This window comes from Ranitomeya imitator, chromosome 9, assembly GCF_032444005.1.
Source record: "Ranitomeya imitator isolate aRanImi1 chromosome 9, aRanImi1.pri, whole genome shotgun sequence".
NCBI lineage: Eukaryota > Metazoa > Chordata > Amphibia > Anura > Dendrobatidae > Ranitomeya > Ranitomeya imitator.
In genome coordinates, this window is record NC_091290.1 from 129,610,984 (window position 1) to 129,625,781 (window position 14,798).

The following is a 14,798-nucleotide window of genomic DNA, read 5'->3' on the forward strand; positions in this document are numbered from 1 at the left end:
CACTATTCCCTAAAGCAGTACTTCACAACCTTTCTTACCTTGAGAGACACAATCAACTCTGACAGAAGGTCATGAGGCACATCAGAGCCCCCTGAGTAGAGACCTTCAGCCCCCCAGTTAGTGACACCCAGAGCCCCCAATACCAGTATAATGATAGCCAACGCTTCCCCCATAATCCCACCCATGCACTACACTTACATCCAGGGGTTCCCACCGTAGCCCCATTTGGGCCAGTATTTGTGCATCCAGCCCTGCTCTGCCGGCATACGCGCCAACGAGTCCATTGACTATAATGGTACTGACAGAGTCGGCGCATGCTCTGTCTTGCATCATTTCCGGGCTGAGGTGGACATGCAGACCTGGTAGACTGCCCAAAATGGTGCACGACAGAGCACACGTTGACTCTCTCGGCACCTTTATAGTCAATGGCCCAGTTGGCACAGACACCTGAATCCCGTTATGCATGGGGGCTCAGATGAAAGGTCCGAAGGCACCACTGAATTTGAGCAAGAACCCAATGTGAAAGGGGCTTGGACCTGGTGCCAAGCTGGAAGACAGCAGCAAACCACATATTTTGGTCTCGTGAGGTCTCGAGTCACAGGTTGGGGACCCCCGGCCAAGAGAGTAGAATCTAGTACCCCTTTGTTATTTTTAGGACACCACATGCTCGTGTAGGTTCAGGACCAAGCTGCAATGGGTCCTCTCTTTCCTTACGAGACCATGGTGGCCACACGAACATGCATTTCGCTGATGAATCACCTCACTTAGAGAATAATTAAGTTTCAACAGGTCCATGGAGCCTCCTTCAGCTTGCAAAGCCAGCACCTCCTAGATAATAATCTAAGAATCACCCAATATAGGGATGATTTCGCTGTTAACAGTTTCTTGACGCCCAACTGAGAATAAGCATCAAAACTTAGAAATAAAGCGGTATGGGACGGCTGAGCATTGTATAAACGATCCAATCTATTTACCCCGGCCTGGTGGGAGGCCCCACGGGAGGCCCGTCGAGGTCTTGTATGGCAAATACACGCATTATCTGAGTAATCATCGTATGCACAAACTATTTTCAGAAATCCTAAAGTCTCTTGAATCCTTTAAAACTCTCAATCCGTAACAGCGTTATTAAAATGGAGCCTCGTTAATCTCGACGCTACTGAAATATACATGTCGGCGAGATTCATCTAAACTTTTTATCATTATGTTGCATTTAGGTCCTAAATTCTGCACTGATTAATTTCTTAATATGTCTTTATAGCAGTTTTGCGATGAGTAGATTGTCAGAATTCATTAACGATGGAGTGTTAGGATTCTTCCAGGAAAAACGGTGTGTTCCTAAGCTGTCAGCTCCTATTCAGCACTTTTATAGTCTGTAAAAACCACACCCATAACTGGGAACATCCAATTTTAAACTTAATCTTATGGGGAAGTCAACATTTTTTTTCCCATTCAATTACCTTCTTGTACAAAAACTTAACAAATACAACAATGCTTATGAATAAACGAGCCAATGACATTTGTTTTTTTAACCTTGAGAAAATGTGTCGAAACGCGTTGGTATCAATAAAAACCTTATTTGGATAGGCTATGTTCGCACGTTGCATTTTTTTTTGTGCATGCAAAATCTGCACTCTTGGCAGTAAAGGAGCTGCTTAGAAAAAAAGCAGGTTTTGCTGCATTTTTGGCTGCGTATTTGTCATCTTTTGCACATGCTGGTAAAGACAACATGAATAATGTGATTTTCTCCAATTGGCCAAAGTGCCAGTGTCTGCTCTCCACTGCTACCTCCAGTATACAAATATGATATGCCTGCATCGGGTGACTGCTGCAGACAATCACTGAGCTTAACAGTGATGCTGGTGTTAACAGGCGCTATGACATAGATACATCAGTAAACAGCTGGGACATTTATAGGTAAGTACAGACACATATGTTAATTTTATGTACAAGAAGCAAAAATTAAACCAGATAACCCCTTTTAAATATCCAGGAGGAACAACATCAATTACTTCATGACGTTGCGATTTTCCATTTTTGCTCTTTCGTTTTTTCCCCTTCTTCCAAATGTCATAACTTTCTTTAATATGGCCATTTGAGGGTTTGTTTTTTATGGTATGAGTTTCCTGTCCGTTCCTGACCCGGCTTGTCTGACATCTCTTGCCACCTAGTGGTGCCTGTGCTGCCGCACTGAAGTGATGCGCCGTGAGTGCTACTTATTCCCCCTCTCCAGCACCCCCTGTGGTAGGTTGCATGATACAGCGCTGTGGCAGCATTACACTGAATGACACTATTGATTTTCCCATATAGTATACTAGAAGCTGGGGGAAAAATATTAAGTACTAGCTGAAGAGCCCGGCGTTGCCTGCGCACAGTAAATATCTGTGGTTAGTTATAGCACCTCACGTCTCTTATTTTCCCATCATGCCTCTCATTTTATCCCTTACACCTCTCATTTTCCCCTCACTCCTCTCATTCCCCCCTAACACTTGTCATTTCGACCTCACATCTGTCATTTTCCGATCACTACACTATTTTCCCTCACTCCTCTCATTTTGCACTCACACCTCTCATTTTCACCTCAGTATATACATGTTTGTCATCTCCCTTATATATAGTATATACCTGTATGTCTTCTCTTGTATATAGTATATACCTGTATGTCATCTCCCCTGTAAATAGTATATACCTGCTGTATGTCATCTCCTGTATATTGTATATACCCATGTGTCATCTCCTCCTGTATATATTATATACCTGTATGTCATCTCTTCTGTATATACTATATACCTGTATGTCATCTCCTATATATAGTATATACCTGTATGTCATCTCCTGTATATAGTATATACCTGTATGTCATCTCCCCTGTATATAGTATATACCTGCTGTATGTCATCTCCTCTATATACCTATGTGTCATCTCCTCTTTTATATAGTATATACCTGTATGTCATCTCCTGTATATAGTATATACGTGTGTCATCTCCTGTATATAGTATGTACCTGTAAGTCATCTCCTCCTGTATATAGTATATACCTGTGTATCATCTGCTCCTGTATAGAGTATATACCTGTGTGTCGTCATCTCCTCCAGTATATAGTGCAGTGGTCCCCAACTCCAGGCCTCGAGGGCCACCAACGGTGAAGGATTTCCTTAGTATTGCACAGGGGTTGGAATCATCACCTGTGCAGATGATCACATTACCACCGATGCAATACTAAAGAAATCCTAAAAACCTGCACTGTTGGCGGCCCTCGAGGCCTGGAGTTGGGGACCCCTGATATAGTATATACCTGTATGCCATCTCCTCCTGTATATAGTATATACCTGTGTGTCATCTCCACTGTATATAGTATGTACCTGTGTGTCATCTCCTCCTGTATATAGTATATACCTGTATGTCATCTCCCCTGTATATAGTATATACCTGCTGTATGTCATCTCCTCTATATACCTATGTGTCATCTCTTTTATATAGTATATACCTGTATGTCATCTCCTGTATATAGTATATACGTGTGTCATCTCCTCCTGTATATAGTATGTACCTGTAAGTCATCTCCTCCTGTATATAGCATATACCTGTGTATCATCTGCTCCTGTATATAGTATATACCTGTGTGTCATCTCCAATATATAGTATATACCTGTGTGTCATCTCCTCCTGTATATAGTATATACCTGTGTGTCATCTCCTCCTGTATATAGTATATACCTGTATGTCATCTCCTCCTATATATAGTATATACCTGTATGTCATCTCCTATATATAGTATATACCTGTGTATCATCTGCTCCTGTATATAGTATATACCTGTGTGTCGTCATCTCCTCCAGTATATAGTGCAGTGGTCCCCAACTCCAGGCCTCGAGGGCCACCAACGGTGAAGGATTTCCTTAGTATTGCACAGGGGTTGGAATCATCACCTGTGCAGATGATCACATTACCACCGATGCAATACTAAAGAAATCCTAAAAACCTGCACTGTTGGCGGCCCTCGAGGCCTGGAGTTGGGGACCCCTGATATAGTATATACCTGTATGCCATCTCCTCCTGTATATAGTATATACCTGTTTGTCATCTCCACTGTATATAGTATGTACCTGTGTGTCATCTCCTCCTGTATATAGTATATACCTGTGTGTCATCTCCCCTGTATATAGTATATACCTGTATGTCATCTCCTCCTGTATATAGTATATACCTGTGTGTCATCTTCCCTGTATATAGTATATATGTGTGTCATCTCCTCCTGTATATAGTATATACCTGTGTCATCTCCTCCTGTATATAGTATATACCTGTGTCATCTCCTCCTGTATATAGTATATACCTGTATGTCATCTCCTATATATAGTATATACCTGTATGTCATCTCCTGTATATAGTATATACCTGTATGTCATCTCCCCTGTATATTATTATTATTATTATTTATTATTATAGCGCCATTTATTCCATGGCGCTTTACATGTGAGGAGGGGTATACATAATAAAACAAGTACAATAATCTTGAAAAATACAAGTCACAACTGGTACAGGAGGAGAGAGGACCCTGCCCGCGAGGGCTCACAATCTACAAGGGATGGGTGAGGATACAGTAGGTGAGGGTAGAGCTGGCCGTGCAGCGGTTTGGTCAATCGGTGGTTACTGCAGAGTATATAGTATATACCTGCTGTATGTCATCTCCTCCTCTATATACCTATGTGTCATCTCTTTTATATAGTATATACCTGTATGTCATCTCCTCCTGTATATAGTATATACGTGTGTCATCTCCTCCTGTATATAGTATGTACCTGTAAGTCATCTCCTCCTGTATATAGCATATACCTGTGTATCATCTGCTCCTGTATATAGTATATACCTGTGTGTCATCTCCAATATATAGTATATACCTGTATGCCATCTCCTCCTGTATATAGTATATACCTGTGTGTCATCTCCACTGTATATAGTATATACCTGTGTGTCATCTCCTCCTGTATATAGTATATACCTGTGTGTCATCTCCCCTGTATATAGTATATACCAGGTTGTCATCTCCTCCTGTATATAGTATATACCTGTATGTCATCTCCTCCTGTATATAGTATATACCTGTGTGTCATCTGCTCCTGTATATAGTATATACCTGCGTGTCATCTCCTCCTGTATATAGTATATACCTGTGTGTCATCTCCACTGTATATAGTATGTACCTGTGTGTCATCTCCTCCTGTATATAGTATATACCTGTGTGTCATCTCCCCTGTATATAGTATATGCCTGTATGTCATCTCCTCCTGTATATAGTATATACCTGTGTGTCATCTTCCCTGTATATAGTATATATGTGTGTCATCTCCTCCTGTATATAGTATATACCTGTGTCATCTCCTCCTGTATATAGTATATACCTGTATGTCATCTCCTATATATAGTATATACCTGTATGTCATCTCCTGTATATAGTATATACCTGTGTGTCATCTCCTCCTGTATATAGTATATACCTGTGTGTCATCTCCCCTGTATATAGTATATACCAGGTTGTCATCTCCTCCTGTATATAGTATATACCTGTATGTCATCTCCTCCTGTATATAGTATATACCTGTGTGTCATCTGCTCCTGTATATAGTATATACCTGCGTGTCATCTCCTCCTGTATATAGTATATACCTGTTTGTCATCTCCTCCTGTATATAGTATATACCTGTGTGTCATCTCCTCCTGTATATAGTACCGTGTTTCCCCGAAAGTAAGACCCTGTCTTACATTAATTTTACCCCAAAAAGTCCCACCCTGTCTTACTTTCGGGGGAGGTCTTACATTAGCCGGAAAAAAAAATGACAATTTTCAAATTCAGTACAGTACTTAACGTTACACCGTTCAACTGGAAAGCAGACAACAAATCAAAGTACGGTAACAGTAACACACTACGGTACGGTACTGTACGGTAATTGCCGTATACCCTCTGCCTGCATACCATAACAGTGCCGTATCCCACTGCACACAGCCCCATACCCCATAACAGTGCCGTATCCCACTGCACACAGCCCCATACCCCATAACAGTGCCGTATCCCACTGCACACAGCCCCATACCCTATACAGTACATGTTTCCCTACTTGGTTTTTAAATGCTGGACGTTTTCCTCTGCGGTGCGGCTGTGGGTGCGGAAGGCCTGTGCTGCAGGGAACGCTGTGCCAATCAGCAGGGAAACAGCGGTGACGTGGGGCTGGGGCGGCCAATTACAGCCCGAGCTGCTGGGCCAATCAGCACTCGAGCTGATTGGCCAATCAGCGCTCGAGCCGGGGGCCGGCGGTGACGTGGGGAGCAGGGGCGGCCAATGAGCTGTTGAGCTGGGCGGATTGCGGGGTTAACACGGCGAGTTAACCCCATGAGCGCTGGACCCGCCCAGCTGCACCTGAGGACACCTCTGGAGCCTGGGGACCCAATGGGGGACAGCGGCGGCCCAAAGGTAAGGGCCTTACATTTCACAGCGGCCCCCCCAACCCTGCCTTACATTCGGGGGAGGCCTTACATTGGAGGACCCCCCCGAAACCCCCACCCTGTCTTACTTTCGGGGGGGTCCTACTTTCGGGGAAACAGGGTATATACCTGTGTGTCCTCTCTCCTGTATATAGTATATACCTGTGTGTCATCTCTCCTGTATATAGTATATACCTGTGTGTCATCTCCTCCTGTATTAGACCTTGTTCACACGTTATTTGGTCAGTATTTTTACCTCAGTATTTGTAAGCTAAATTGGCAGCCTGATAAATCCCCAGCCAACAGGAAGCCCTCCCCCCTGGCAGTATATATTAGCTCACACATACACATAATAGACAGGTCATGTGACTGACAGCTGCCGTATTTCCTATATGGTACATTTGTTGCTCTTGTAGTTTGTCTGCTTATTAAACAGATTTTTATTTTTGAAGGATAATACCAGACTTGTGTGTTTTAGGGCGAGTTTCATGTGTCAAGTTGTGTGTGTTGAGTTGCGTGTGGCGACATGCATGTACCGACTTTTGTGAGATGAGTTTTGTGTGGCGACATGCATGTAGCAAGTTTTTGTGTGTCGAGTTGCATGTGACAGGTTAGTGTAGCACATTGTGTGCAGCAAGTTTTGCGCTTGGTGAGTTTTGCGCGTGGCGAGTTTTATGTGTGGTGCCTTTTGAGTATGTGCAAGTTTTGTGTGAGGCAACTTTTGCATGTGTTGCAACTTTTGTGCATGTGGCAATTTTTCCGCATGTGCAAGTTTTGCGTGTGGCGAGTTTTCCATGAGGTGAGTTTTGCACTTGTGGCGAGTTTTGCGGGAGCCTAGTTATTGCATGTGGCGAGTTTTGCGCGTGGCGAGTTTTGAGCGGCGACTTTTGTGTTTCGACTTTTATGTGGCGAGGTTGGTGTATGTGTGGTGAAATGTGTGCTGAGGGTGGTATATGTGTTCAAGCACGTGGTAGTGTGTGGCGCATTTTGTGTGTGTGTTCATATCCCCGTGTGTGGTGAGTATCCCATGTCATTAGCAACTGTACGGTATATACTCTTTCGCGCCATCGCACTCACTTTAAGTCCCCCTTGTTCACATCTGGCAGCTGTCAATTTGCCTCCAACACTTTTCCTTTTACTTTTTCCCCATTATGTAGATAGGGGCAAAATTGTTTGGTGAATTGGAACGCGCGGGGTTAAAATTTCGCCTCACAACATAGCCTATGACGCTCTCGGGGTCCAGACGTGTGACTGTGCAAAATTTTGTGGCTGTAGCTGCGACGGTGCAGATGCCAATCCCGGACATACACACATACATACACACACATTCAGCTTTATATATTAGATGGAGAAATTGTAAAAAAATTGAAATTCCACAATTGTTTTTAGGGTTTTTATTTACCATGTTCACTATATGGCAAAACTGACCTGCAATATGATTCCCGAGATCCATATGAGTGTGCAGATACCAAATATGTCTAGGTTCTTTTTTATTTACCGTATTTTTTGGACTGTAAGATGCACTTTTTTCACAAAATAATTCTGGGGAAAATGGGGGTATGTCTTATAGTCGGAATATACTTATAAGTAGTGTGACAGCAGGAGTCGGGCGATTCAAGCAGCGGTCCGATGCTGCAAGATGATGATTACACTGCCATCTCAGGCTGGTGCAGCAGGTTTGGCAGTGCTCAGTGGTGTGGGGGCTCCGTTGGCATTTTGTGAAAGCCTGGCGCCCCCGCATATCCATTACTGCAATGCGGTGAACTTCGGGAAAATGATCGCCGGGGCCGGCGCATGCTCAGATTAAGATCTCGGCAACCTGTGAACAGGTTTACGTGACCCCACTATTACAATAGAAATTTACGTCATTAAATGAGTTTTCCAAGATTAAGAAAACATGGTAGCCTTCTTCCGAAAACAGCGCCACCCCTAACTACAGGTTATGTGTGGTACTGCAGCTTTTCCTCATTTATATCAAAGGAGCAGATCTGCCATACCGGACATAACTTGTAGAAACATTTGGCATCATTTTAGGAAGACGGCTGCGGCTGTATGGACTGCATTGAGCAGACAGTAGATGGAGATGTGTTAATTGTTGACTTCTCCGTTTTGTTCTGTAATACTCTATAACAATAAAAATAATATGACTGCTATATAACCAGAGTAACATAGTTTATTCTCCCACTATATTTGAGTGCCGGCGATTCTGCTGAAAGCAGAAATTTGCAATAGGCGGCCATGTTTTTCTAATCCTGAACCTCTTTAAAGCACCACTCCAAAGTTTTTTTATTATTGCACTTCTGGAGTGGTGCTATAATAGTAATTCCCCTGCCCCCTGGCATATATTCACCTGCCACCTTCATCCTTTCCCAGCTTGGGGTTCTGGAAAAAAGTGGCCCGCCGGCAGCTTCAATGTATCGCGGTGCGCGTCGGAGATAGCTTTTCAATGCAAGTCTATGACAGCTTCATTCTGACTACCGGTCAGACAAGCTACTGTCACAAGATGGCTCTGTGGAAGTGGAACGGCACTGACGGGGGCTTACATTTAAACCGTCACCCCAGAGCTGAAAAAAAACGTGCTGCTTTAAGACAAAAACTAGTTTGGGAGCAGCTTTTTTGGCTCTCATAGACTAGAATTAATATTTTCTTCTCATTATATATCAATACTAGCTGAAGAGCCCGGCGTTGCCTGGGCATAGTAAATATCTGTGGTTAGTTATAGCACCTCACTTCTCTTATTTTCCCATCACGCCTCTCATTTTCCCAATCACATCTTTCATTTTCCCCCTCACATCTCTCATTTTCTCCCTCACACCTCTCATTTTCTCCCTCACTCCTCTCATTCCCGCCTAACACTTGTCATTTCGACCTCACATCTGTCATTTTCCGATCACTCCACTATTTTCCCTCACTCCTCTCATTTTGCACTCACACCTTTTCATTTTCACCTCACACCTCTCATTTTCACCTCAGTATATACATGTTTGTCATCTCCCTTATATATAGTATACACCTGTATGTCATCTCCTCCTATATATAGTATATACCTGTATGTCATCTCCTCCTATATATAGTATATACATGTATGTCATCTCCTCCTATATATAGTATATACCTGTATGTCATCTTCTATATATAGCATATACCTGTATGTCATCTCCTCCTGTATATAGTATATACCTGTAGGTAATCTGCTCCTGTATATAGTATATACCTGTGTGTCATCTCCTCCTGTATATAGTATATACCTGTATGTCATCTCCTCCTGTATATAGTATGTACCTGTGTGTCATCTCTCCTGTATATAGTATATACCTGTGTGATCTCCTGTATTAGACCTCGTTAACACGTTATTTGCTCAGTATTTTTACCTCAGTATTTGTAAGATAAATTGGCAGCCTGATAAATCCCCAGCCAACAGGAAGCCCTCCCCCTGGCAGTATATATTAGCTCACACATACACATAATAGGTCATGTGACTGACAGCTGCCGTATTTCCTATATGGTACATTTGTTGCTCTTGTAGTTTGTCTGCTTATTAAACAGATTATTGGCTAATACCAGACTTGTGTGTGTTTTAGGGCGAGTTTCGTTTGTCAAGTTGTGTGTGTTGAGTTGTGTGTGGCGACATGCATGTAGCGACTTTTGTGAGATGAGTTTTGTGTGGCGACATGCGTGTAGCAACTTTTTGTGTGTCGAGTTGCATGTGACAAGTTAGTGTAGCAAGTTGTGTGCAGCAAGTTTTGCGCATGGCGAGTTTTGCGCGTGGTGAGTTTTATGTCTGGTGCCTTTTGAGTATGTGCAAGTTTTGTGTGAGGCAACTTTTGCATGTGTTGCAAATTTTGTGCATATGGCAATTTTTCCGCATGTGCAAGTTTTGCGTGTGGCGAGTTTTCCATGAGGTGAGTTTTGCACTTGTGGCGAGTTTTGCGTGAGCCTATTTTTTGCATGTGGCGAGTTTTGAGCGTGGTGAGTTTTGAGCGGCGACTTTTGTGTTTTGACTTTTATGTGGCGAGGTTGGTGTATTTGTGGTGAAATGTGTGCTGAGGGTAATATGTGTTCAAGCACGTGGTAGTGTGTGGCGCATTTTGTGTGTGTGTTCATATCCCCGTGTGTGGTGAGTATCCCATGTCATTAGCAACTGTACAGTATATACTCTTTGGCGCCATCGCTCTCATTCTTTAAGTCCCCCTTGTTCACATCTGGCAGCTGTCAATTTGCCTCCAACACTTTTCCTTTCACTTTTTCCCCATTATGTAGATAGGGGCAAAATTGTTTGGTGAATTGGAAAGCGCGGGGTTAATATTTCGCCTCACAACATAGCCTATGACGCTCTCAGGGTCCAGACGTGTGACTGTGCAAAATTTTGTGGCTGTAGCTACGACGCCTCCAACACTTTTCCTTTCACTTTTTTCCCCATTATGTAGATAGGGGCAAAATTGTTTGGTGAATTGGAAAGCACGGGGTTAATATTTCGCCTCACAACATAGCCTATGACGCTCTCGGGGTCCAGACGTGTGACTGTGCAAAATTTTGTTGCTGTAGCTGCGACGGTGCAGATGCCAATCCCGGACATACACACACACATACACACACACATTCAGCTTTATATAGTAGATATAGCATAGATAGCGTCACTCTGTAAAGCGCCACAGGAAGTAATAAATGACTAAGCCACAACAACCGTTCACTTGCCTTGAATCCGTCACCTTGTAATGTCACTATAACAACAAACTCTACTACAGCACAAAAACAACAACAACATCGTCAGTGACAAAGTCGTTAACACCGGCAGATGAAAGCAACAATAAAACACTTGTGAATCCTATCGAAAAATGACCTCAACCCTTTTTATATTTATTGTTCTATGCAATTAACTTTTTATGTCATTTTAATAACAAGTACTGATATCATAAAACTATAGAATATGATGTACCAATTCATAAAAAATTAAAAATATTCATTAAAGGGAATCGGTCAGCAGGTTTTTGCTCTGTAATCTGAGACGGCATAATGTAGGGTCAAAGACTCTGATTCCAGGGATGTGTCACTTGCTCAACAGCTTACTGCAGTAAGTATTTTATCAGCAGGAGATTATCACTGTTCGACTAGGTGTCATGTGCCAGGCACTTCTGCTAATCTGTGTAATCCCGCCCCCACCACTGATTGGCGGCGAGCTGACAGTGCACTCAGGAGCTTCCAATCAGAGGTGTGTGGCGGGGTTATACACAGTTCAGCATTCTGAGCACTGCTGCAGCAGAGAAAGCATGGATTTTATCAAAACTGCACTAAGCAGCCTAGTAAGTGACACATCACTGGAATCAGGTAACCCCCTTAGGATAAGTCATCATTATCAGATCGGTAGGGTCATGGAAAACAGCTAATTGGTGGCATTGATGAGTGTTGGACCCTCACTAATCGGACTATAATGGTGTATCCAAAAGCTAGGTCTCAATATCATAAGACTGGACAACCCCTTTCACGCCTACCTGTAGCAATTGCAACAGTTATCATAAAAAATTTAACAGCACAAGGACAAAACTGCAATTTTTACACAAGTTCCTATAGCAGGGGGTCAAATTGCCCCAGTGAGACTCATGAGAAGACTTCATCCATGTCACTGAGGTAATAGGATCCCCCATTTTGGCCGATTTTGCATTGGAGTTTCAAATTACACCTCTATATCACCAGAGCTGTTTCCAACAAGACAAATATAACAGTGACCTCTGGAGGTTAAAGTGTGTAGTGCAAAGCAGTAAAAAAAAAACGTTACTTATAAGCTCATAAGTTTTAATTATTTTTTTCCATGATATTTTTGGGATAATATTACGTGACCTTAAGTTGTACGTGTATAATTACATCTACAATATACTGAAAAAGTAGAAATTATAACCTTATAATTTTCGTCCTTGGAATAGTAGTAATAAGGTAAATACGTCTTACCCTTCCAACGAGCACAGGATCCGGGCCGGTGTATTCCTCTATTACGAAAAACTGATTCCATACCCATCCCCTCTTGGATCTATGTAAGACTTGGCCTTCTTTGCCCTTTTCATGGTGACCATGATATGATTGCCTTAATTTACTGCTCCTTCTTGTGGATGTGACGTGACTACAATATGCGATGCCCAGGCATAAAAGGATACCATGTAAACAAAAGTCCTTCTTCATTTTTGGTAATATTGCCTCGACAATCCTTGTTCCCTCTTTTAAGCCACTCGGGGTAGTGCAAAACCACAGGCTAGTAGCAAATCCAACATGTAAATGTCATCCCAAAGGTTGTATCCATAATGCACTTCTTTCTTCCTTCCGGTTATCCTCTATTGACCCTGAAAACAAGAAAAAAATGTAAGTATGATATATGCATATAAATATGAAGACTACTTGGATTACATTTGGAAATAAGCAAATTTGGCAAAAATTTGAATTCGGCAAATGTTCTCAAATTTGGCCGGGAAATTTGTTTTGCTTCAAATTTTTTTTTATGTGATTTGAATGGACGCCAAAAAGCTGCTCATTAAGTTTTGAGGTCGACCTCCATGCATAACAAACATAAGGGTCAGGATGGGGGGTAAATAAAAATTCATAATCGACAGGCCCATCCCTGCTGCCACATCTCCCAGCCGGTCAGTACCAGACTGGAGTGCCAAAAGGAGCACCAATAACACTGATTTTGGAGGGCCCACTGCTCAGCTACACTCAAATATCATTTTACTCTCATTCACGAGTTAATAAATGGGGTAGTTTGTTAAATGAATGGTGAGATGCTGCCCTAGTCTGTACATTCTGAAAGAAATGTATTGTACCAAGTATTTCTCATATGGGTGGGGCCCACCGGGGAATTCTCCAGTTCTCCAGTGTGCCAGTCCGAGCCTGCAGCCAGTTCTTCACTTGATTCCAAAGGCACCTGTTCCACTCTAGCACCAGTTTCTTATCCATTCACTGCCTAGACCTTGATGCAAGTTCTGACATCACAATGTGTGTCACCCCACACAGTCACGTGGGGCAGCTTACGTCATGACAACATGTTGTCTTATCAGAAGTGTAGGTGAATAATGAAGAGAAGACCAAAGTGGGTGCCTTAAGAAGCCAGTGGAGGACTTTCAGGGGGCTTCCACAACAGGGAGAGGTGAGGGTCTAGGAGAGTAAGATATTTTACTGTTTTATCCAATTCCTGGTCAATATGAATCCAGCACAACGGCTCCCGACTGGTCACCATTTTGCTGGATTCGTATACTGTAAAGGTATGTGCACACGTTGCAGTTTTGCTGCGGATCCACAGCGGATTTGATGCTGCGGATTCACAGCAGTTTTCCTTGACTTTACAGTACCATGTAAACCTATGGAAAACAAAATCCGCAGTGCACATGCTGCAAAGAAAAAATGTGCAAAAACGTCGCAGGTGGAATTCACACAAAAACCGCAAAAAACGAGGTTTACCTGCGGATTTACAAAAATCAGTCTGGAAAAATCTGCACCACTTTCAGCAACGTCTGCACGTGGCCTAACTCGAATTCCCCCCAAAATTATACTCAATAGAATCCACAAATTTGGGGAAATTTAAACTTATTATGATTCATGTACAATTGATTTGCTCATCTTCAGGGTACTTTCACATGTCTATGCAATTTGATCTGATGTCAGATCACGATGCACTGATTGGCCATCACTCTCCCAACCTGAGCATGATGGATTCACATAATTCTAAGTTGTCATGCTCGGGTCGCGAGAGCCACGTCCAGTCCACACATTGCGATCCGACATTGAATGGCTACTACAACAACTCATATAGCCCAACAACAAGAGAGGCGCTGCAATATATGTGACCATACTACAACACCTCATATAGCCCAAAAACAAGAGAGGCGCTGCAATATATGTGACCATACTACAACACCTCATATAGCCCAACAACAATAGAGGCACTGCAATATATGTGACCATACTACAACACCTCATATAGCCCAACAAGAGTGGTGGTGCAATATATGTGACCATACTACAACACCTCATATAGCCCAACAACAATAGAGGCACTGCAATATATGTGACCATACTACAACACCTCATATAGCCCAACAACAAGAGTGATGCTGCAATAAATGTGACCATACTACAACACCTCATATAGCCCAACAACAAGAGTGATGCTGCAATAAATGTGACCATACTACAACACCTCATATAGCCCAACAACAATAGAGGCACTGCAATATATGTGACCATACTACAACACCTCATATAGCCCAACAACAAGAGTGATGCTGCAATAAATGTGACCATACTACAACACCTCATATAGCCCAACAACAAGAGTGA

The 14,798-nt window shown here is 42.6% G+C and overlaps 1 protein-coding gene across 1 annotated transcript in view; it reads right to left on the reverse strand.

Moving 5' to 3' along the window:
- CDH11 (cadherin 11) overlaps positions 1–14,798 on the reverse strand; it is a 203,471-nt gene that overhangs the window by 90,037 nt on the left and 98,636 nt on the right. The window contains exon 2 of the mRNA XM_069738896.1: positions 12,423–12,808. Within this exon, the coding sequence (XP_069594997.1) occupies positions 12,423–12,650 (228 nt within the window). The 5' untranslated portion in view covers positions 12,651–12,808. The remainder of the gene's footprint in view (positions 1–12,422; positions 12,809–14,798) is intronic.